This window comes from Microcaecilia unicolor, chromosome 9 (genome assembly GCF_901765095.1).
Source record: "Microcaecilia unicolor chromosome 9, aMicUni1.1, whole genome shotgun sequence".
Classification (NCBI taxonomy): Eukaryota; Metazoa; Chordata; class Amphibia; order Gymnophiona; family Siphonopidae; genus Microcaecilia; species Microcaecilia unicolor.
Window position 1 is genome coordinate 193,071,064 of NC_044039.1, and position 22,561 is coordinate 193,093,624.

Here is a 22,561-nt window from a genome sequence, read left to right on the forward strand (position 1 = left end):
GGACCTCAACGTCGTTCTCACCCGGCTGCTGAAAACTTCCTTTAAGCCACTGGTTTCCTGGAAGGTCATTTTTTTTGTGACTGTTACTTCAGCTTGCAGGGTCAGTGAACTTCAGGCTGACAGGCTCGAACATGAGCGGTAAGAGAAACAAGAGTGTCCACAGGGAGAAACGGTGGAGCCCACTTTGTATCTAGCAGGGCTCCTCCAATTGCTGAACAGGGAGCACACAAAACTTGGGGGTAGTTTAAAAACAAACCCTAGTAACGCCAACACCCATGGACTCCTGACCATCATCCTTCGACATGCTCTTCACCAGCCAATCGTCCAGATAAAGGAACACAGACTCCCAGTCTGCCTAGCGACTGCAACTACTGCAAGACACTTGGTGAAAACTCTGGCAGCAGACGCAAGGCCAGAAGTCAAAAGGCGGTATTGGAAGTGCTGAACCCCCAGCTGAAACCGAAGATACTTCCTGTGAGCTATAAGTATTGGAATGAGAGTGTAAGCATCATTTAAGTCCAGACAGCATAGCCAACTGTTTTCCTGAATCAAGGGGAGAAAGGTGCCCAGAGAAACCATCCTGAACCTTTCTTTGCCCAGGAACTTGTTTAGGGCCCTTAGGCGGCGTAGGATGGGATGCATCCTACCCAATTTCTTTTGCACAAGGAAGTACCTGGAATTGAATCCCTTCCCTTGTTCCCCTGGTGAAACGTGTTCAACAGCATGTTACTTTAGAAGGGTGGCGAGTTCCTCTGCAAGTACCTGCTTGTGCTGAGAGCTGAAGTGATGTGCTTTTGGTGGGCAATCTGGTGGCCCCTACCACCAGTGCAGGGCGTAACCAAGACAGACTATTTGAAGAACACAATGGTCAGAGGTTACAAGGGGCCATCTTTCTTGAAAAACCTTCAGCCTCCCACTGACTGGTAAGTCGTCCAGGACGATCATTTTTATTGCAGCTACGCTCTGCTGGAGTCAGTAAAAAGCTCGTCCCCTGCTTTAACTGGGGAGCTGTCTGGGCCTTAGGCGCACACTGTTGATGAGAACGAGCACACTGGGATTGAGCCTGCTGAGTAGAAGTGGTGTACCTATGCCTCTGAGTAGTAAGTGCACCTCTTTGACTTACTGAACAACCTCCTAGATGAGGAGGTAGCCGCAGGAGGTGGCCGGCAGAAGATAGTATTGATGGTATCAGTGTGCTTCTTGATGGAGGCTGGCAACCTTCTCCACCTTCTCTCCAAAAACATTATACCCTTCCCCCTGGCATGTAGTATCTGCCAACCTCTGCTGGACCATCGGGTCCAAATCAGAGACACGTGGCAAGGAGAGTCTGCGCATTGCTATACTCTGAGCAGAGATCCTGGATACCACATCAAAACTGCTATAGGCACCCCTGGCCAAGAACTTTCGACATGCCTACTGCTGCTTGACCAGTTGGCAAACAGATTTAGCCTGCTCTAATGGAAAAGAGTCTGCCAAATCATACAGACGTACTACGCACCAAGGACTGCAAATACCAAGCCACCTCCTCCTCTTCATCCTTTAACCCACTCCCTCAACCAACCAACCCAGGCCTCCTTCTTCTCTTTTCCTGATATCATCAAGGAGGAAACCGCCCACCTTCTTTCCTCCTCGAAATGCACCACCTGTTCCTCTGATCCCATCCCCACCAACTTACTAAACACCATCTCTCCTACTGTCACCCCCCCACCCCCCCCCCCCCCCCCCCCCCCCCCCCCCCCCCCAATCTGTCATATCCTCAACTTCTCTCTCTCCACTGCAACTGTCCCTGAAACCTTCAAGCATGCTGTGGTCACACCACTTCTCAAAAAACCATCACTAGACCCTACCTGTCCTTCCAACTACCGTCCCATCTCCCTCCTACCCTTCCTCTCCAAGATACTTGAACGTGCCATTCACAGCCGCTGCCTTGATTTTCTCTCCTCTCATGCCATCCTCGATCCGCTTCAATCCGGTTTTCGCCCTCTACACTTGACAAACAGCACTCACTAAAGTCTGTAATGACCTGTTCCTTGCCAAATCCAAAGGTCACTACTCCATCCTCATCCTCCTCGACCTATCTGCCGCTTTTGACACTGTCAATCATAATTTACTTCTTGCTACACTATCCTCATTTGGGTTCCAGGGCTCTGTCCTCTCCTGGTTCTCCTCTTATCTCTCCCACCGTACCTTCAGAGTACATTCTCATGGATCTTCCTCCACCCCCATCCCACTCTCTGTTGGAGTTCCTCAGGGACCTGTCCTTGGACCCCTTGTTTTTTCAATCTACACCTCTTCCCTGAGCTCACTGATCTCATCTCATGGTTTCCAATACCATCTTTATGCTGAAGACACCCAGCTTCACCTTTCCACACCAGAAATCACTGCGGAAACCCAGGCCAAAGTATCAGCCTGCTTATCCGACACTGCTGCCTGGACGTCCAACCGCCACCTGAAACTGAATATGGCCAAGACCGAGCTCATTGTCTTTCCACCCAAACCCACTTCTCCTCTCCCTCCACTCTCTATTTCAGTCGACAACACCCTCATCCTCCCCGTCTCATCTGCCCTCAACCTCGGAGTCATCTTCGACTCCTCCCTCTCCTTCTCTGCCCATATCCAGCAGACAGCCAAGACCTGTCACTTCTTTCTCCATAACATCAGCAAGATTCACCCCTTCCTCTCCGAGCACACCACCCGAACTCTCATCCACTCTCTCATCACCTCTCGCCTTGACTACTGCAACCTACTCCTCACTGGCCTCCCACTTAACCATCTATCCCCCCTTCAATCCGTTCAGAACTCTGCCGCCCGTCTTATCTTCCGCCTAGACCGATATGTTCATATCACCCCTCTCCTCAAGTCACTTCACTGGCTTCCGATCAGGTACCGCATACAGTTCAAGCTTCTCCTACTAACCTACAAATGCACTCAATCTCCCTACCCTCATCTCCCCTTACACTCCTACCCGTAACCTCCGTTCACAGGACAAATCCCTCCTCTCAGTACCCTTCTCCACCACCGCCAACTCCAGGCTCCGCCCTTTCTGCCTCGCCTCACCCTATGCTTGGAATAAACTCCCTGAGCCCATACGCTAAGCCCCCTCCCTGCCCATCTTCAAATCCTTGCTTAAAGCCCACCTCTTCAATGTCGCTTTCGGCACCTAACCATTGTACCTCTATTCAGGAAATATAGACTGCCCCCAATTTGATTGACTGCACTTTTTTGTCCTTTAGATTGTAAGCTCCTTTGAGTAGGGACTGTCCTTCTTTGTTAGACTGTACAGTGCTGCGTAACCCTGGTAGCGCTTTAGAAATGTTAAATAGTAGTAGTAGTAGTGTAGAGCTGGTACGACTGAATACGGGAAATGAGTATAGAGGCCCGACATCTTCCATCCAAAAGAATCCATGGTTCTAGCTTCTCTGCCAGGGGATGACAAAGCATAGTCCTTAGAACTCCTGGCCCTTTTGAACACTGATTTCACCAAGGGAACGATGAGGCAACTTGGACCCATTAAATCCCAGGGAAGACTGAATCCAGCAAATGGTGTCAATCTTCTTGGGGAGGGCAGGGACCAACACAGGGGACTCCCAGTTCTTCACTTGAACGTCCCGCAAGATCTAGTGAAATGGGATATCACAGCCTCTCTAGGAAATGCATAGTCCAGGACCTCTAAAATCTTACTCCTGGGCTTGTCCTCCACTTCCTCAAGAAATGGGAATGGCAGCTACCATTTCCTTAACAAAAGATGGGAAGGAAACACTCTCAGGTGGAGACTTTCTCCTTTCCTGTGGAGGAGAGGGTTCAGATAGGATACCATAAGACTCCTCCTCCAAGAACTACCGTGGATCTTCATTGGAGCTCCATGAACAGTCCTCATTGTTATCAGCCAGGAACTCCTCATGGAAGGGCTGAGACCGAGCCTGCCTCAATGCAGAGGACCCATGTCCCCAAGCGGGCTATCGAGGTGTCGGTTCAAGCCTCTACTCCGGCGAAGCTTCCTCCGATGTTGAGAGGGATGCTGACAGGGGCAGCAGTCAATGCAAAGGCCGCATGCTGCACCAGAAACCTCACCGCAGGCTGATGGCCATACAGGGCAGGTGCAAGTACCCTAGATGCCGATGCACACTGTTGTATGAACCCCACCAAAAGCTCAGGGAGCGAAGCCTGGATGAGCTCAGAGGGCAGACAGCGGGAAAGGCTGGGGCATCGGTGTAGAGGCAGGCTGGTGAACCTGTGGGGTCAAAGCGGGTGCCTGGAGACCCACGGAGCAACACCTCTTTTATGGAGGGGGAGCGGTCCTCCTGGCGCCGATGCTTCTCAGGTGCAGGGGAATCCCTTGGTGCCCCAGAGCTCCTGCACCATGTGTCAAGGGTGATCGATGACAATGCTTCTTTCGATGCCAGGCATTGATGCTCCTCAGCGCCATCAAGGACAACATGAAATCCTCACATTGCCACTGGGTCGGTGATGGGAACTGCAAAAAAAAATCAAACTATGTGGAAGTTAGGCAAATCGCCCAAGTAACACCAAATTATCTGTAATTGACCTGCATGCATCCTAGTTTGTAATGTTATTAGTCCAGTAACCTAGTTTAGCTGGTGCCCAGGCAGATGCCTAGGAATAGCCCTGTATTTCTATGTATTACATTATTTTAGCTAATATTAGTAAACTGTATTCTGAGCTAAGTCAAAGTAAAAGCCAGACTCCTCACATTCCTTCCCATTTGATAAGGAAAGAGACCTCAGCGAGAAAACAGTTTTCCCCTACATGGTCAGGGATTTCCCTATTGGCTGATAGCTAGCCTGGGGTGGTCAGGGCTCACATAGAGGCATATTTTCAAAGCACTTTGGGAGGCTAAGTTCCATAGGTTTCTATGGAACTTTGGGAGGCTAAGTGCTTTGAAAATATGCCTCATAGTGTCTTGTCTATTTTGGCGCCCATTTTTCCCCTCCACCTTTTTTTCTTGACTCTCTGCCTTTTCATCTCTTTTGTTGGAACTGTTGGCCTTTTTCATGCAAAGGAAGCTCTACAGCTAGGCAGAGTTCCGAAGATAGGAAGGATTTTTGGAGTTTGCTGTTTCCGTATGTTCCAGGTTCCTTCCTGGCTTCTGATTTGTATGCTTTATTCCTGACAACTGTGCTCAAAGAAACATCGACCCACAGTATGCAAACAAAAGTTAAGTCATTTTACCTATATTAAATATCTGAGCACATATTTCTGGGAAACGTAAAGAACTGTAATAGCCATGGACAGTATAGATTGCAAGCAATAAAGAGCTTACAGTGGGCTGCCTCATGACCCAGATTAGGCAGGCAGGATAGGCTATACAGTGGGGGAAATAAGTATTTGATCCCTTGCTGATTTTGTAAGTTTGCCCACTGACAAAGACATGAGCAGCCCATAATTGAAGGGTAGGTTATTGGTAACAGTGAGAGATAGCACATCACAAATTAAATCCGGAAAATCACATTGTGGAAAGTATATGAATTTATTTGCATTCTGCAGAGGGAAATAAGTATTTGATCCCCCACCAACCAGTAAGAGATCTGGCCCCTACAGACCAGGTAGATGCTCCAAATCAACTCGTTACCTGCATGACAGACAGCTGTCGGCAATGGTCACCTGTATGAAAGACACCTGTCCACAGACTCAGTGAATCAGTCAGACTCTAACCTCTACAAAATGGCCAAGAGCAAGGAGCTGTCTAAGGATGTCAGGGACAAGATCATACACCTGCACAAGGCTGGAATGGGCTACAAAACCATCAGTAAGACGCTGGGCGAGAAGGAGACAACTGTTGGTGCCATAGTAAGAAAATGGAAGAAGTACAAAATGACTGTCAATCGACAAAGATCTGGGGCTCCACGCAAATCTCACCTCGTGGGGTATCCTTGATCATGAGGAAGGTTAGAAATCAGCCTACAACTACAAGGGGGGAACTTGTCAATGATCTCAAGGCAGCTGGGACCACTGTCACCACGAAAACCATTGGTAACACATTACGACATAACGGATTGCAATCCTGCAGTGCCCGCAAGGTCCCCCTGCTCCGGAAGGCACATGTGACGGCCCGTCTGAAGTTTGCCAGTGAACACCTGGATGATGCCGAGAGTGATTGGGAGAAGGTGCTGTGGTCAGATGAGACAAAATTGAGCTCTTTGGCATGAACTCAACTCGCCGTGTTTGGAGGAAGAGAAATGCTGCCTATGACCCAAAGAACACCGTCCCCACTGTCAAGCATGGAGGTGGAAATGTTATGTTTTGGGGGTGTTTCTCTGCTAAGGGCACAGGACTACTTCACCGCATCAATGGGAGAATGGATGGGGCCATGTACCGTACAATTCTGAGTGACAACCTCCTTCCCTCCGCCAGGGCCTTAAAAATGGGTCGTGGCTGGGTCTTCCAGCACGACAATGACCCAAAACATACAGCCAAGGCAACAAAGGAGTGGCTCAGGAAGAAGCACATTAGGGTCATGGAGTGGCCTAGCCAGTCACCAGACCTTAATCCCATTGAAAACTTATGGAGGGAGCTGAAGCTGCGAGTTGCCAAGCGACAGCCCAGAACTCTTAATGATTTAGAGATGATCTGCAAAGAGGAGTGGACCAAAATTCCTCCTGACATGTGTGCAAACCTCATCATCAACTACAGAAGACGTCTGACCGCTGTGCTTGCCAACAAGGGTTTTGCCACCAAGTATTAGGTCTTGTTTGCCAGAGGGATTAAATACTTATTTCCCTCTGCAGAATGCAAATAAATTCATATACTTTCCACAATGTGATTTTCCGGATTTAATTTGTGATGTGCTATCTCTCACTGTTACCAATAACCTACCCTTTAATTATGGGCTGCTCATGTCTTTGTCAGTGGGCAAACTTACAAAATCAGCAAGGGATCAAATACTTATTTCCCCCACTGTAGCTGAGAGCTTGTAATAGAGGCTGTCTAGCTGGCAGGCGATAGAGGCTGTGGGTTAGCTGCACGCAGAGCTCGCAGTGTAAACAGCTGCCTAGGGGCTTACATCAGTCGGGTCTGATGCTGACCAGTCCCGGGGAACTTGCATAGCAGCTGGCATCAAGGCAGGTGGAGACCCCCTCAATGCACGGTCATTCCCAGTGTTTTAAGGGTCTCACAGCCACACAGACTGACGCACCCGATGCAGACACTGCCGTTGAGGCTCTGGACCTTGCTCCAAAAATTTACTCTCTGAGCCTCTCTGGCTAACTGGGTCTTTTTCTTCATGTGAAGACACAGAACACAAGTAGAAGGGGTATGTTCAGGCCCCAAACACTAGAGACACCAGGAATGGGTGTCTTTGCCAGAGATGGTCCTATTGCACTGGCTACAGCGAAGCCACTGGAACCTTCGATGACATGGAAGGAAAAACAGCCATGGCTAAATCAAAAGACTGAATGGTGCCAAAAAAGGGGCAAAGCACCAGAGAAAAATGAAAGGAAAAACTCGACCGGGGTTTAGGCCTAACAGCAGCCTACCGAGTGCAGTAAAAAAAACAAGAAAACTTAAAAACAGGGAAAACTTAGGCTAAAATAAGGGAAAGGGAAGGAAAAATACCCTGAACGAGGTACAGGATAAAAAATAAAAAAAAAGGAACCGAGAAAGCACCAAAAGAAAGCTCTGTCAATACCGAACTGGCAGCTGTGAGGATTGGAGAGAAACAAAACAAAAAAACCCCACACACGTCCTCTCTCTTCACAGCGGAAAATAAAGAACTGTTGATCCCACACTGCAGGAAGGCACTTGCACATGGGCAGTGGAGCATGACTCACACTCCAAAGAGCTCTATAAAGCTTGTTACAAGCTCTGGACCCAGAAACGCAGACTGCGTTACCCACAAGTGATTATTATAGGCCTGCTTGAACTCAGAGAACAATTGATTGATATATTAATATATATTAATTAAGATTTATCGCCTTTTGAAGAAATTCACCCAAGGTAGTGTACAGCAAGAACAATCTGGACACAGGCAATAGACAATTACAGCATATGGTATAAAATAGTATGCTATTTACAATGTCAACACAATTTGCAATAAAACAGTCAGTATAGACCAACATTTCAAACACTATAGAAAACACAAAGCCACCTCATATCTAGGAGCTGACTTCTTGCATCAGGTATATGAAAACATCTGAAGAGCACACAGAGCAATAAGAAAGTGACAAAAGGAAAAAAGATACTATACATACCAAGTGTTCCAGTTTCCTCCTCCTCAGTGGTGGTTGTTCCATCAGCACAGAGTCTGCTAACACAGTCAGAGTTGCCTCAACGTTAGACTGCACAACTTGCATTGGTGAGGAGTCACCTGCACCACTTGAGATGTTGTTGAGAGCAGATTCTATATTCTCTGACCAGGCAATCTGGGCAGATAGGACAACAAGCTGGGCCTGCAAATAACAAATCAAGTACAGTATTCCTAGATACTACTGCAATTTACAAACAGGAGATAGCTTGGAGTAGCCTGCAAATATACAATGAAAACAGCATACTTTGCGGTTAACTTTCAAAAAAGAAACTACACAGGCAGACTTCACGCTAGAAATGCCTGCATTCTCTGCACCTTTTTTTTCCCTCTTTCTTCTAAAAACTTTAATACAGTCAGAATGGAAGAGGGAAATAGAGAAAGGAAATGAGAGAGAGATAGGGACCTGTAGGACTCCATGTATTTCCTATGTGACTATGTTATGGGGATGTAGAGGAGGTAAACACATACTTGAAATGCCAAAAATGACTTTTTTATTTACCAGGCCAGTCTAGAATGGATGATCATGCCCCTCCACCAGAACAACAAAAACTTGTGAGCCCTGCCCTATAAAGGGCACAGTACAGCCACATGCTCTTCAGTATTTTATCTCCAGCAGATAGTGGATGGACTATCTGTGCAGCATTGGTGGACAGATAGACTTGTCTCCTGGGCCCAGCTGGAAAGCTGGACACCTAGTTGATATTATGCAGATGGAGGCTAAGGGTGGGTGGGAGAGGAGAACCAGGGAAAGATTTGTGTCCTTTGCCTCAACCCCAGGAAATACATGGAGTCCTACAGGTCCCTATCTCTCTCCCATTTCCTTTCTCTATTTCCCTCTTCGATTCTGACTGTATTAAAGTTTTTAGAAGAAAGAGGAAAAAAAGGCCAAAGGATGACATATTGCTCCAGAGGAGCTGCTAGAAAGTAAGGCAGAGTTACCAGAGAGGTAATGAGGCAACAAGGAGCTCAGGACTGTTTGCAGCATCAGGCTGTGCAAAGTGGATGCTCCTGTGCTGCACGCGAATGTTGCAGTAAGATGGGAAGTGTACACTCTTAAATGATAAAAGCAGCATCTCTACATTAGAAAGAAATGAGGTGGAGAGTCCTAGGGAACACTTCAATTCCAGCAGTGGTGTGGAAGAACCAGCAGCAGCAGCTGCTGTATGAAAGGCCTTAATGGAGGTGCCAACAAGTCAGGCCTAGTGCCGTTCCCTCTGCAGGGGTTGATAAGGAAGCACAAGGCTGTGTGGCTCCTACTATGGTGAATCAGCAGGGTAAAACTAACAATCTAGGGCATCAGGGTTATGGACTTACTCCAAAGGAAAGCTAACACTTTACAGAGACACTGCTATTTCACCCAGTCACTCACATGGGAAAAACATTCAGCATAAGGGTATCCCTTCACATGCTCATCTTCAAATGTAGTATATATCATTCAATGCAAAAAGTGTGAAAAAGGGTGCTGTATTGCAGAAACAAGACAGATGGTAAAGACAAGATTCAATCTACATAGACATCACAGTTAGCATAACAATATCAACCAGGATGTCACCTCTGTGGGACAGCACTTTTACAAAACCTGAACACTGCATCAATGATTTTATGGGGAAAATACTAAAAAGAAACAAAGACAATCCAGGAACGCAAGACCTCTGAAGTCAAAATGCTACTACTACTACTATTTAGCATCTCTATAGCGCTACAAAGTGCACGTAGTGCTGCACAAACATAGAAGAAAGACAGTCCCTGCTCAAAGAGCTTACTATCTAATAGACAAAAAATAAAGTAAGCAAATCAAATCAATTAAAGTGTACAGAAATATTTTGACACCCACCAGACAGGACTTAGAAAGATCTGGGTTTTCTATCCCACTATAAATCCTACTGCTTTGTCACCCTCTTATCAGTCATCCATCTCTCCCTCTCACCCACCCACCTCTCCCTGTTGCTGTGAGACTGTAATTGGAACGCTTTTGTGTTTCACTTATATATATGTCAACATTTGCTTATTTCTGATCTGAAATATTACCTTTGAAAGCTAATCAAAAAATGTATTAAGTTACGCCAATAAAAAAAAGCATCTTATTTTCTTTTCTATATTTGGTTTTATTTCTATTTATTACCTTTAAAAGTAGACTAACACGGCTACCACACCACTTTACTCAAATTTATAAAAATAACTTACTCAGATGGCATAACAAAGAATGAAAGTTATTGGCTACTTTAATCAGACATAGGAAGACTAGACAATAACCCATTTTAAAAGCTTCAGAGGGACACTGGTTACCGCAGATAAAAACATTCATATTAGATCAGAGGGCTACATTTTTACATAACTTAACTTTGCCAACCCTTAAGCAAGGGCAGAGAGATTCCGTCAATCAGCCTGTGGGCGATAAAAAGCCTTAAGCTGGTTAAGGCCTTGGGGCCCGATGGGCTGCTCCCTGAATTTTACAAAATTCTTGTGATGCAGCTGATTTGCCTGAGGAGTAGCCTAGTGGTTAGTGCAGTGGGCTTTGATGCTGGTGAACTGGGTTTGATTCCCACTGTAGCTCCTTGTGACTCTGGGCAAGTAACAACTCTCTATTGCCCCAGGTACAAACTAAGTACCTATATATAATATGTAAACTGCTTTGACTGTAACCACAGAAAGGTGGTATATGAAGTCCTGTCTCCCCCCCCCCCCCCCCCCCCCCCCAAAAAAAAAAAAAAACCCCAAACAAACTTTCAAGCATTCTTGTCAGGATCCATGGTCTTTGGCACATTCGTATGGCAGATTGACACTTGCAAATATCAGGGTGCGCTAGGGAAGTAAATTTCTTAGATGTAATAAAATGACTCCTTCTTGGAGCAACTGGTCCAAGAACTGACAAGAAGGGGCGCTATTTTAAATCTAGTGCATACTGGAATACAGAGAATGGTACAAGAGGTAACGATGTTTGATCCACTGGGAAACAGTGATCATAACTTGATCATATTTGAGCTGATATCTGGAGTGAAGTCACTAAAAAAATCTACTGTAACAGCATTCAATTTTCGAAAGGGTGACTGACAACATGAGGAAGAAGGTTAAAAAGAAGCTAGAGGGTCAGCCGCAAAGATTAGGACTTTAAGTCAGGCGTGTACATTGTTTAAAAACACCATTGTGGAAGCCCACACCAGATGTATTCCATGTATTAACAAAGGTGGAAAGAAGAGCAAGCAACAAAAGATGAAGTGAAAGAGGCCAGAAGAGAATCCTTCAAAGAATAAAAAAAAAAGGATCCGAAGAAGAAAATAAGCAGCAACATAAGCAGTGTCAAGCTAGATGCAAAGATCTGTTAAAAAAAAGAATAAGAAAAACTTGCCATGGAGACAAACTCATAGTAACACCTTTTTCAGGTACATTAGAAACAAAAGGCCTGTGAAGGAATCCATGGGACCATCAAACATATAAACGGCGAGTGACCGACTCACTCGCAAATGCGCAGTAGAGACTTCCCTCTCTGTCCCGCCCCCGCGTCAATACGTGATGACGAGGGCGGGACAGAGAGAGAAACTGCGCCGCCAAGGTTGATACCGCTCCCCCCCACCCGAGGTCGCCGCTACCGTTACCCCCCCCCCCCCCCCCCACACACACACACACATACCCGGGCCCTCTCTCCGCTACTAAACTTACACATCCATTCGCCGGAACGCAGCACGCACATCAGCTGAGCTGCCGTCGGCCCTTCCTTCCCTGCCTGTGTCCCGCCCTCGCTGACGTTACGTCACAGGAGGGCGGGACACAGGCAGAGAAGGAAGGGCTGACGGCAGCTCAGCTGATGTGCGTGCTGCGTTCCGGCGAATGGATGTGTAAGTTTAGTAGCGGAGAGAGAGAGGGCCCGGGCCGGGTGGAGGGATGGCGGCGGCGACTCCGGGGGGGGGGGGGGGGAACGGTAGCAGTGGTGACCTCACGGGGAGGGAGGGAGGGGGAAGGAAGGAAAACCCCAATACCAGCCCGTTTTTACGGGCTTAACGGCTAGTTAGATCATGAAGGAGCAAAAGGGGCACTCAGGGAGGACAAAGACATAGCGGAGAGATTAAACAAATTCTTTGCTTCGGTCTTTACAGAAGAAGATGTAAGAGATCTGCCTATACCGAAAATGGTTTTGAAGGGTGACGATGCAGAGAAACAAAGAAATCTTGGTGAACCTGGAAGATGTACCGAGCCAAATAGACAAGTTAAAGAGTGGTAAATCATCTGGATCGGATGGCACACACCCCAGGGTACTGAAAGAATTCAAACATGAAATTGCTGATCTGTTACTGCTATGTAACCTGTCGTTAAAATCACCCGTAGTACCTGAAGATTGGAGGGTGGCCAACGTAACGCTGATTTTTAAAAAGGGTTTCAGGAATGATCCGGGAAGTTACAGACTGGTAAGCCTGACTTCAGTGCTGAAGAAAAAAGTGGAAACTATTATAAAGAATAAAATTAGGGAACACCTAGACAAACATGGTTTAATGGGACAGAGATGGCATGGGTTCAGCCAAGGGAAATTTTGCCTCACCAATTTGCTTCATTTCTTTGAAGGTGTAAAATAAACATGTGGATAAAGGTGAGCCGGTTGATGCAGCATATCTAGATTTCGCTACAAAGTTCCTCATGAGAGAATCCTGAGAAAATTAAAAATCATGGGATAGGAGGCAATGTCCTTCTATGGATCAGGAATTGGTTGCAACGGATGCAAAATAAGACCAAGATATTATATGTTTCTGAATCACTCCATGGTGCAACCTCACCTTGAGTATTGCGTTCAATTCTGGTTGCCATATCTCAAAAAACATATAGTGGAATTTGAAATAATAGGATGGACAAAACAAATAATGTTACAGACAATGAACACCCTTTGTTAGGTTTAACATGGATGCCTTCTACGAAGTAATATAACTATCCCAGGTTTAATGGGAAGACTTGAAAATATTTCTCCTAAGCGCCGTCAGCATAGACATCAGGTAGACATGGTGAACTTTGGACAGTAGGACACTCCTACCTGGGAGGGTAGGTACCTTCCAAGACAAGGCCAGGAGCAATCGACCAGCTGTAACAATCAGATGAATCAATCTTCTTTTATATAAGGATACAATAAAGGGTCCAATATTAAGTAAACAGCCAGCTAGGGATTTATTAAGTGGCATGCCCAAAATATCTGAGGCTATCTGCATAACTTAATCCCAAAACGTTTGAGCTGTAGAGCATTCCACCAAATAAGCAGAAAAGTCCCCTGTGCACCACAACCCCTTCAACATAAGTCACTACCTCCTCCATACATAGCTTTAAGTCAGGCAGGGGTATAGTACCATTGGTGGTAAAGCATTCTGTAGCTATTTTCTGGTCACAGGGTTTTCTACAGACACGGGGGCAGCTTAAAGCAAAAAGAAAATGAACAGAATGTATTTCTGGCTCTATATTTTATCAAGAGGATGTGTTTGTCTTATGTATTTCATTTCTACTTGTTATCTTTTGTACTGGTTTATACTGGATAATGCTGTAATGCATTCTGTTTGATAAGAAAGAAAAGAAACTGTGTAAAGTGAATGCTTTGGGCACTGCAGTGACTAACAAAGCTATTGTCCTTATAGAAAGCTGTATTGTGCTGAACCACCTGCAGGATTGAGGCCCTATTGAACAAGAGTCTCTCGAGTCACCTTAGTGACTCAACATAGAAGAAAAGAGTTTTGACAATGTGTGCTGAGACAAAGAATTTGGGTGCTACCTTTTTGTTAGCTTACCCGTGCAAGTGTTTAGTTCGTTATTTAGGTATCAGGTATACCTTTTTTGTTCCAGCTCAACTTAGAGCTTTTCTGGACTTTAAGAAAATCTCTAGTGGTGTTAATAACTAGTTGGATTATAGTATAATAATTAGCATGTTATGGCATATACCTTGATTTTGTTACCTTAAATTTCTCCACTTTGTAATATGGGACACTCCCCTCTTTTTAGAGGTCTAAGAAAGAGATTGTAGTTGCTTTGCTGGATTGTAAATTGTTTCCTCTTTTGGGTTTATATCTTTTTCTGTACAAAGTGTATGTTGCTTGTAAGAGTTTAAAAATTTAAAAAAAAAAAATTTTTTAAAATGAAACAAGAACAGGTATGCGCCACCAGCCGCAACCTATTCATCCAACCTATCCAGCAGTTTCCCCCATATCCTGCAGAGGAGGGGTGCCTGAACACGAAGGATGTCACCTGACTAGAGAATGGCTGTGTTTAGGCTGCCACACCTTGTATAGCAGTTGTACGCTTTGCTCGAAGATGTTGCAGGCAAGTAACAGGGCAGCAGAGGCAGCTTTGGAGTCTTGTCTTGACTTAGCAAGACTCCCTTTAGAGGCAATCTCCTGTTCAGGGGACCATTTGGAGAAAGGTGGTCAAGATCTCAGTGAGATCAAGTTCCAGAGGCTGCTACAGGAAAAGCCAGAAAACAGCTAGCAGCATATACAGAGAAGCTTCCATTTTGAGGCTCACTGTACTGCTATATACGCAGGATGTTGATCCTGGCATTTGTGCATCGAGAACCCTTTTTGGTAAATTATGGAGACATGGGTTACCATTCAAACCGTCTTCCTAAAGGTTTTGGCTTTTCACATCAGATGACACTTTCAGGCTTTCACAAGGATTGAGGGAAGAAATTCAGTCTCCTCTATAGTTTAGATTGGAACACAGCAAAGACAGAAGCTGCTGCCAAATCCACTACTTAATGGCTCAAGGAAGTGCTCTCCTCACCCATTCTTTGAGAAGGTAGGGCAAGTCCCTGAGGGTTGACAGCCCATTGACTAGAGGATTGGCATTGGAAGATCATTCAGATTTCTCTTGAAAAATGTGTCAGGGCCACGATGGTGAAATTAGGCCTTACCTGCTAATTTTCTTTCCTCTAGACCCTCCAGACCGGTCAAGACGCGTGGGTTATGCTCACCTACCAGCAGAGGGAGACTGAGAACACTAACTTCAAGCTATGTACATATAACCTGTGCCCATCCAACAAAAGCTAGTATACACTTAGCAAAGCAGAGAAACCCCCTGTAACAGTAACTCTGAATCTAGCAACCCCTGTACCTGGAAAACCAATAGTCAACACCAACAGTGTGCTCAGACAGACGGAACGTCAAGCGCCCCGCTCTGTAAAGTATTATGGGCGAAGAAAACTCTCCGGCCCACTGAAAGTAAAGGAATAGTCATAGCAGAACACGGCTCAAATACTTCTGATACTAACAATATCTCTGAAACTCAATAAGGCGGGCTCTTGACCGGTCTGGAGGGTCTAGAGGAAAGAAAATTAGCAGGTAAGGCCTAATTTCACATTCCTCAGTGACCCTCCAGACCGGTCAAGACGCGTGGGAAGAACCAAAGTAGTAGAAACTTAAGGGTGGGACCCTCGCAAAGCAGAAGACAGCACAGCCGCTCCAAAAGACGCATCCTCTTTTGCCTGAACATCAATCCTATAATGCTTCACAAAGGAATGAATGGACGACCATGCCGCTGCCTTACAAATATCCTGCGGAGGAACAAAACTACTCTCCGCCCAGGAAGCAGCAACCCCCCCCCCCCCCCGAGTTGAATGCGCCTTAAGTAGCGGGGGCACCGTACGCCGCTTCAACAAATAAGCCGAGGCAATAGCCTCCTTCAACCACCTAGCCAGAGCCCCCTTGGAGGCCGCAGCCCCTTTCTTGGGACCTCCAAACAAAACGAACAACCTATCCGAAGCCCGGAATTCTCTCGTTCTGTTCAAATAGGACCGCAAGGCGCGCCGAACATCCAACTTAGCCAACCAACGCTGAGAGATATCTCCCGAACGATCCCCCAACACCGGTAACGAAATCACTTGATTCACATGGAACGCCGAAACCACCTTAGGAACAAAAGAATGAACCGTACGCAAAGTCACTTTCTCTTTCGCAAAGGACAGAAAAGGCTCCCTTACAAGACAAGGCCTGCAGCTCTGAAATTCTACGAGCGGAAACAATGGCCACCAGAAAAACAGTCTTCAACGTAAGATCCTTACATGTGATGGACGCCAATGGTTCAAACGGAGGACAAACCAGAGTCTCCAAGACCAAATTCAAATCCCAAGGTGGAACCATCGGACGACGGGGCGGCCGAATCAACTTCACTGCCTTCAGGAACCGCCCTACGTCCGGAGAAGCTGCCAAGGAGACTCCTCGAATCTTACCTCTGAAACAAGACAAAGCGGAAACCTGCACCTTCAGGGAAGAAAGCGAGAGGCCCCTGTCCAAACCATCCTGCAAAAACTCCAAAACCTCCATCACCGAAGCCCGCAAAGGGACAAAATTCCGTTCTTGACACCAATTCTCAAAGATGCGCCACACCCACACATAAGCCAACGACATGGACTGCTTACGCAACCGCAACATCGTATCAATTACCCTGGCCGAGAAACCCTTCTTTCTCAATCTGTGCCTTTCAAGAGCCAAGTCGTAAGCAAGAATGGAGAGGGGTCGGCCATCTCGATCGGCCCCTGCACCAGTCTCACCCGAGGCCCCAGGGGAAACGGATCCTGCACTAGCAAACGCATCAGGTCTCCGTTCCATGGCCGACGAGGCCAACTAGGTGCTATCAGAATCACTAAGCCGGGATGACGATCGATCCGCTGCACCACGCGGCCCACCAGCGGCCATGGCGGAAACACATAGAGCAACTGCTGATTCGGCCACGGCAGTACCAATGCGTCGAGACCCTCGGTTCAAGCATCTCTTCGACGACTGAAGAACCAAGCGATCTGAGCATTGTCAGCCGAAGCCATGAGATCCAACACTGGCCGACCCCACTGCAACACTATCCGCTCGAACACGGAGGGATGGAGAGCCCACTCTCCGGGATCCAAAGTGTACCTGCTCAGATAATCCGCGTTCACATTGTCCACTCCTGCTGCGTGGCCTGCCGAAAGAACCTGAAGATGAGCCTCTGCCCACCCCAGCAACTCTGCCGCCTCTACAGCTAATCCTGGACTCTTCGTCCCCCTCTGCCGATTTACATAGGCGACGGCCGTGGCATTGTCGGAAAGAACCCTGACCGCCTTGCCCTCTAGCAGACTCTGGAAGGACCGAAGAGCCAACCGAATTGCTCGAGTCTCCAGGCGGTTGATGGACCACGATGCCTCTTCCGACGTCCAGCACCCTTGGGCCACCTGCCCTAGACAATGCGCCCCCCAGCCTAACAGACTCGCATCCGTGGTCAGAACCACCCAATTCGGCACGTCTAGCAGCATACCCCTCGCTAGATTCAGAGTGTGGAGCCACAAGCGGAGGCTGCGCCGAACCATCTCCGGCAGCGCTAGCCTCTCCTCCAAACACTGGGACTGAGGGGACCAACAAGTCAACAATGCACCCCGCAACTGTCTCATGTGGGCCCTGGCCCAAGGCACTACCTCTATAGACGCGGCCATCAGACCTAACACCTGAAGATACTCACGCGCCGCCGGCGCCCTCTGAGCTCGGAGTTGACGGATCTGAACCTGCAGCTTGGAAATGCGAGGAGCCATCAAAAACACCCGGCCTCTCTTCGTGTCGAAACAGACTCCCAGATATTCTAGAGACTGTGACGGAACTAGGTGACTCTTGGCCAGATTGACAACCCAACCCAGCGACTGCAAAAAGGTCACCACCCGGGCAGTAGCCTCCTCGCTCTCCGACTGTGTTTTGGCTCAAATTAACCAGTCGTCGAGATACGGATGAAACAAAATGCCCTGCAACCGTAGAGCCGCTGCCACAACCACCATCACCTTGGAAAAAGTGCGAGGAGCTGTAGCCAGGCCGAACGGGAGCGCACAAAACTGAAAGTGACTCCCTAACACCACAAAACAAAGAAAACGCTGGTGCGCCTCTAGGATGGGGATGTGTAAGTAAGCTTCTGTCAAATCCAATGAAGTCAGAAACTCCCCTTCCTGAACCGCTACAATGACCGAGCGCAACGTTTCCATCCGAAAGGAAGGAACCTTCAGAGCCGCATTGACCTTCTTGAGATCTAAAATGGGCCGAAAAGAATCCTCTTTGGAACCACGAAGTAAATGGAGTAACAACCGGTTCCTCGTTCTCCTGGCGGAACCGGCACTAAAGCGCCTAAATCGACCAGACGCGACAGTGTGTCTCGCACTGCCCTTGCCTTGCGCCTTGAGTGACAGGGAGAGACGAGAAAGAAATCGGACAGAGGACCGTCGAACTCCAACGCGTACCCGTCTCGCACTATCTGCAGCACCCACTGGTCTGACGTGATTTGGGCTCACCTCTGGTAAAACAAGCGAAAACGAGCCCCCACGCGAACCAGAGACTGGACCCCCAAACCATCATTGCGACCCACGGGACGTGCCGGCCGCTCCCGAAGAGGCATCTCGCCCCCCCCCCCCCCCCCGAGCGGCCACCACAAAAGGACTGGGTTCTCTGAAAAAAACGACCCCTGGTCCCCCCCGAGGACCTACCCAGCCGATACCGTCTAGCTTCCCGCCTCGCACTGCAACCCCCCCTAGAAGCCTTAGGCCGAAGCTCCGGAAGCCGAGAGATCTTAGCATCACCAAGACCCCTAACCAACTTATCCAATTCTTCTCCAAAAAGCAAAGCGCCCTTAAAGGGAAGCGAACACAACTTTGCCTTGGACGCGGCATCTGCCAGCCAGCCCCGCAACCACAGGGCCCTTCGAGCCGCCACTGCGAAGGTCATGTTCTTCGCCGATGCACGCAACAAATCATACAGCGCATCTGCCAAGAAGGACGAACCCATCTCCAACTTGCCAAATCCTGCACTAAGGCGACTCTATCAACTTGCGGAGTATCTAGTAGCCGCTCAGCCCAGCGGAAACATTCTCAAGCACCAGACCTCCACAAACCGATACTTGCAAAGACAGCGCAGATAAATCAAAACTTCGCTTCAGAAATGTCTCCAATTTCCTGTCCTGAGGGTCCCGCAAGGCAGCCCCTCCATCCACAGGAATTGCCGTAGCCTTAGTCACCGCCGTCACTACGGCATCCACGGTCGGAGGCTTTAAAGAATCTCTATCCTCCTGCGGAAGGGGATAGAGCTTAGCCACGGCCCGTGCCACTCTACACGGCGCCTCCGGCGAGAGCCATTCCTGCGTTACCATCTCTCTAAGGTCCGCATTCATAGGAACCGTACGAGAAACCCTTCTGATCCCCTTAACCAGCGGTTCCTGCTTTTCGGATGGAGCCGGATCTACTGCCGGATCAAATTTGAGCGTAGCAGACACCTGCTCAATAAGATCCGCCAACTCCTCCCTGTGAAAAATGCGGACCACCGAAGGGTCCTCCCCGGGCACTGTCTCTCTATCTGGCCCAGACAAGGACCCCTCCTCCTCCTCCAGGGGACTAAAGTCGCCCTCTGACTCCAGAGGAGAAAAACAGTCCAAGTCCTCGGCCCACTCAACACGTGGCCTCTTAGCGCCCATGACCCCCGTCCCCAGACTAAGGGGCTTCGTGCGCAACGGTCCCGCCTGCCAGGCCTGAAATAAGGACCAAACAAATTCCGGGGGGAAACCCATCCTTCCCGGAACGTCCCTTCCAGAAACACCAGCCACCGGGCTGCCCTGAGGTCCCCCGACTAAGTCCGGGATTCTCGGGGCCGAATCCAAGATGGCGGCGGTTCCCGCCAAAATCGGGACCACCGCTGAACCGCTAGCCGGAGCCCCTGCAACCTCCTGCAAGGCCAGCGCGGGAAGCTCCGCCGCTAACACCAGCGGAGCAGAGGACTGGGCCTTCGGTTCCCCGCAGAAGCGGCAGGAACCGCCACTCGCGTCAACCCCCCGACGCGCGCAAAAACGACAACGAAGCGGCTTCGCGGACATTCTCTATCCAAGGTAAAGGAAAAAGGAACTCACCCAAAACAAGCCACTCACAGCTCCTCTAGAACGGCCGACCAGCTCCGGCACTCCGGAGTGCAGCTGCACAGCTCTCCACACCGTCTGGGTCTTTTTTTTTTTTTTTTTTACTTTATTGCAGCACAATTTGAGCCCTGCTGCTGCTATCAAATCCCTGGCACTCAAGGCTGCAATATAAAAACTGCAGCCGAGGCACAAAGCTGCCCAAACGGGAGAGCTAGCTAGGGGGAGGGACCCGGCCACCCGGGTGTGACACCCCAGAGGGGACAATGGCAGGCCCCACCGGACCACCAAGCCACAGCACACAGAGTAGTCCAGGCACAGGGATGCTCCTCAGAAATTATCACTAGACCAACCTAAAACACTCAATTGATCCCTGACTCCTACCAGACCGGACAAGCTGCACAGGCTGCCTGTCTACCCTCTGCTGAGACTGAGAAAATACTGGCTTTTGTGGGATGGGCACAGGTTATATGTACATAGTTTGAAGTTAGTGTTCTCAGTCTCCCTCTGCTGGTAGGCGAGCATAACCCACACGTCTTGACCGGTCTAGAGGGTCGCTGAGGAAGTGATACTTGCTGCATTCTTTTTCAAAGCACAATTTTGTGCTCACTAGAATATGTTTTTAGAGCAAGGGTGCTCAGAGCAAAGGGTTCATGAATCCCACCCAGTTTAAGAATTGTTCTGTTACATCCCACCTGTTCTGGACTGGTCTGGTGGACAATAAGGAAAAATCTGGGCTTACTATTCATTTTGAATCCTACCAGACCAGTCCAGAATTCTGCCATGGATTTTCTGGTTTAGATACTGGTTACACCATCGTATGATAGTTTTGCCAGAACTTGTGGTGCTGTGGCTGATTTTGAATTCTTCCTGTGTTTGGTGAATTTTTGCTTCCATATTCGTATTCTGATTAGTGTTTCTAACAAGTTGTTAGTATATTGCACAATTTTCTCAAAGCAGAATGATTTGACTGTTACAATACCTGGTACTTATCAATCCAAGATATGTAGGCAGCAGGATCAATTGTATTTGTTTTTCCAAATATTTCAACTTCTGTAACCGACTCAGCAAGAAGTTTAGCAAGTGTAACCCTCATTTCCTTTTCAACCAGAGTAAGCCATTCATTGATTTTGGGATGTTCAGTTATTGAGACTGGAGTCTTGAACATGACCTGAGGGGGAAAAAGTTTAAAGAATAAAACAAGTTCAAGGCAACCCATTAGTTATAGCTAGGCTAAAATAATTGTAAAAAGGCATTTATATAGTTTTTATTTTTATTTTTTTTTTAATATTTTATTTATAAGTTTTTTGAACATAACACAAGCATTACATCTTGTTTAGGAAAAACAGAAACAGAAAAATTCTACTTCAATGTATATAGTCCCCCATTTCAATTAAACTTCTTTCTTAGACCACAAAATTGAGACAAGGGGGCTGGAAATTTAAAAGGAGTTAAATCAGAATAAATTTTTAACAAGAATATGGCCTGGATCACCCCATCAAACACACACATTGTGAATCACTGATCTTAAACTAGCACCAGATCTATCTGTTCACTTTTTTCATGTCTATGAAACTTCTCAAATGTCCAGGATCAAAAAAGTGATATTTGTTGTCCAAATATTTTAACTGACATTTACAAGGATAAGACACAGTATGAAACTGGCTCCTAAAGCCTTAACTTCCATTTATATAGCTTTTAAATCTAAATTTATCAAACTTACCAAAAAAACACTACAAGTTCTATTTAATTTAGAAGTCTAAAAACCACCATATGCACCAAATGCTAGAACACAAACGAAAAAAGCAGTACCTCTTCTCCTTCACGAGATGAAATTCCCAAGACAACTGAACTGTCTTCATTTAGAATGATACTGGAAACCCCAGCAAACATTTTCTTGAAATGTTTCTGCAACTTAGCCACATTCTTACTATTGCCTATAATTTCAAGCAAGTCTTCATCACCAACAAAGTAGAACCTAACAGTAAAAAGATCAAAAATATTACTTGTTTAGCTCACTGCAAGTTACCTACTGCACCCGAAATATAATTTCCTGTCTGTAGAAAGCTTACAGTTTAAGGCTATATGCAGGTACCAAGACACATCATTTGATTTGAATCCTGACTTCCCTGGTTCTCAACCTGCTATTCCACTCCAATCTGGGTCACTTCAGACAGAATATTTTTTTTTGGAGGGGGAGGGGGTCTTGTTATAAGACAGGCTAAGCAGTCCCATCTGTTAGATAATGCTCTCTGATCTCTCATAATAATCTATCCCACAAATATGGGGGTAAGCAAAATAGTCCAAGGATCAAAGGTCTTTCTTTTATGGGGGGGGGGGGGGGGGGGAATAGATATACAAAGTACCTTGGCTCAATATACTTAATAGTTACTGCGGATATCCTGAGAGCAAGAGAAGATCAGGATCCTTGAAAATCAG

The 22,561-nt window shown here is 47.2% G+C and overlaps 1 protein-coding gene across 2 annotated transcripts in view; it reads right to left on the minus strand.

The window, feature by feature from the left end:
• DYNC1H1 (dynein cytoplasmic 1 heavy chain 1) overlaps window positions 1-22,561 on the minus strand; it is a 415,182-nt gene that overhangs the window by 281,267 nt on the left and 111,354 nt on the right. For both annotated transcript variants that reach the window (XM_030213839.1, XM_030213838.1), the window contains exons 24-26: window positions 21,935-22,100; window positions 21,105-21,293; window positions 8,208-8,405 (exon numbers count right to left, since the gene is read on the minus strand). In XM_030213839.1, coding sequence (XP_030069699.1) covers window positions 8,208-8,405; window positions 21,105-21,293; window positions 21,935-22,100 — 553 coding nt within the window. The remainder of the gene's footprint in view (window positions 1-8,207; window positions 8,406-21,104; window positions 21,294-21,934; window positions 22,101-22,561) is intronic.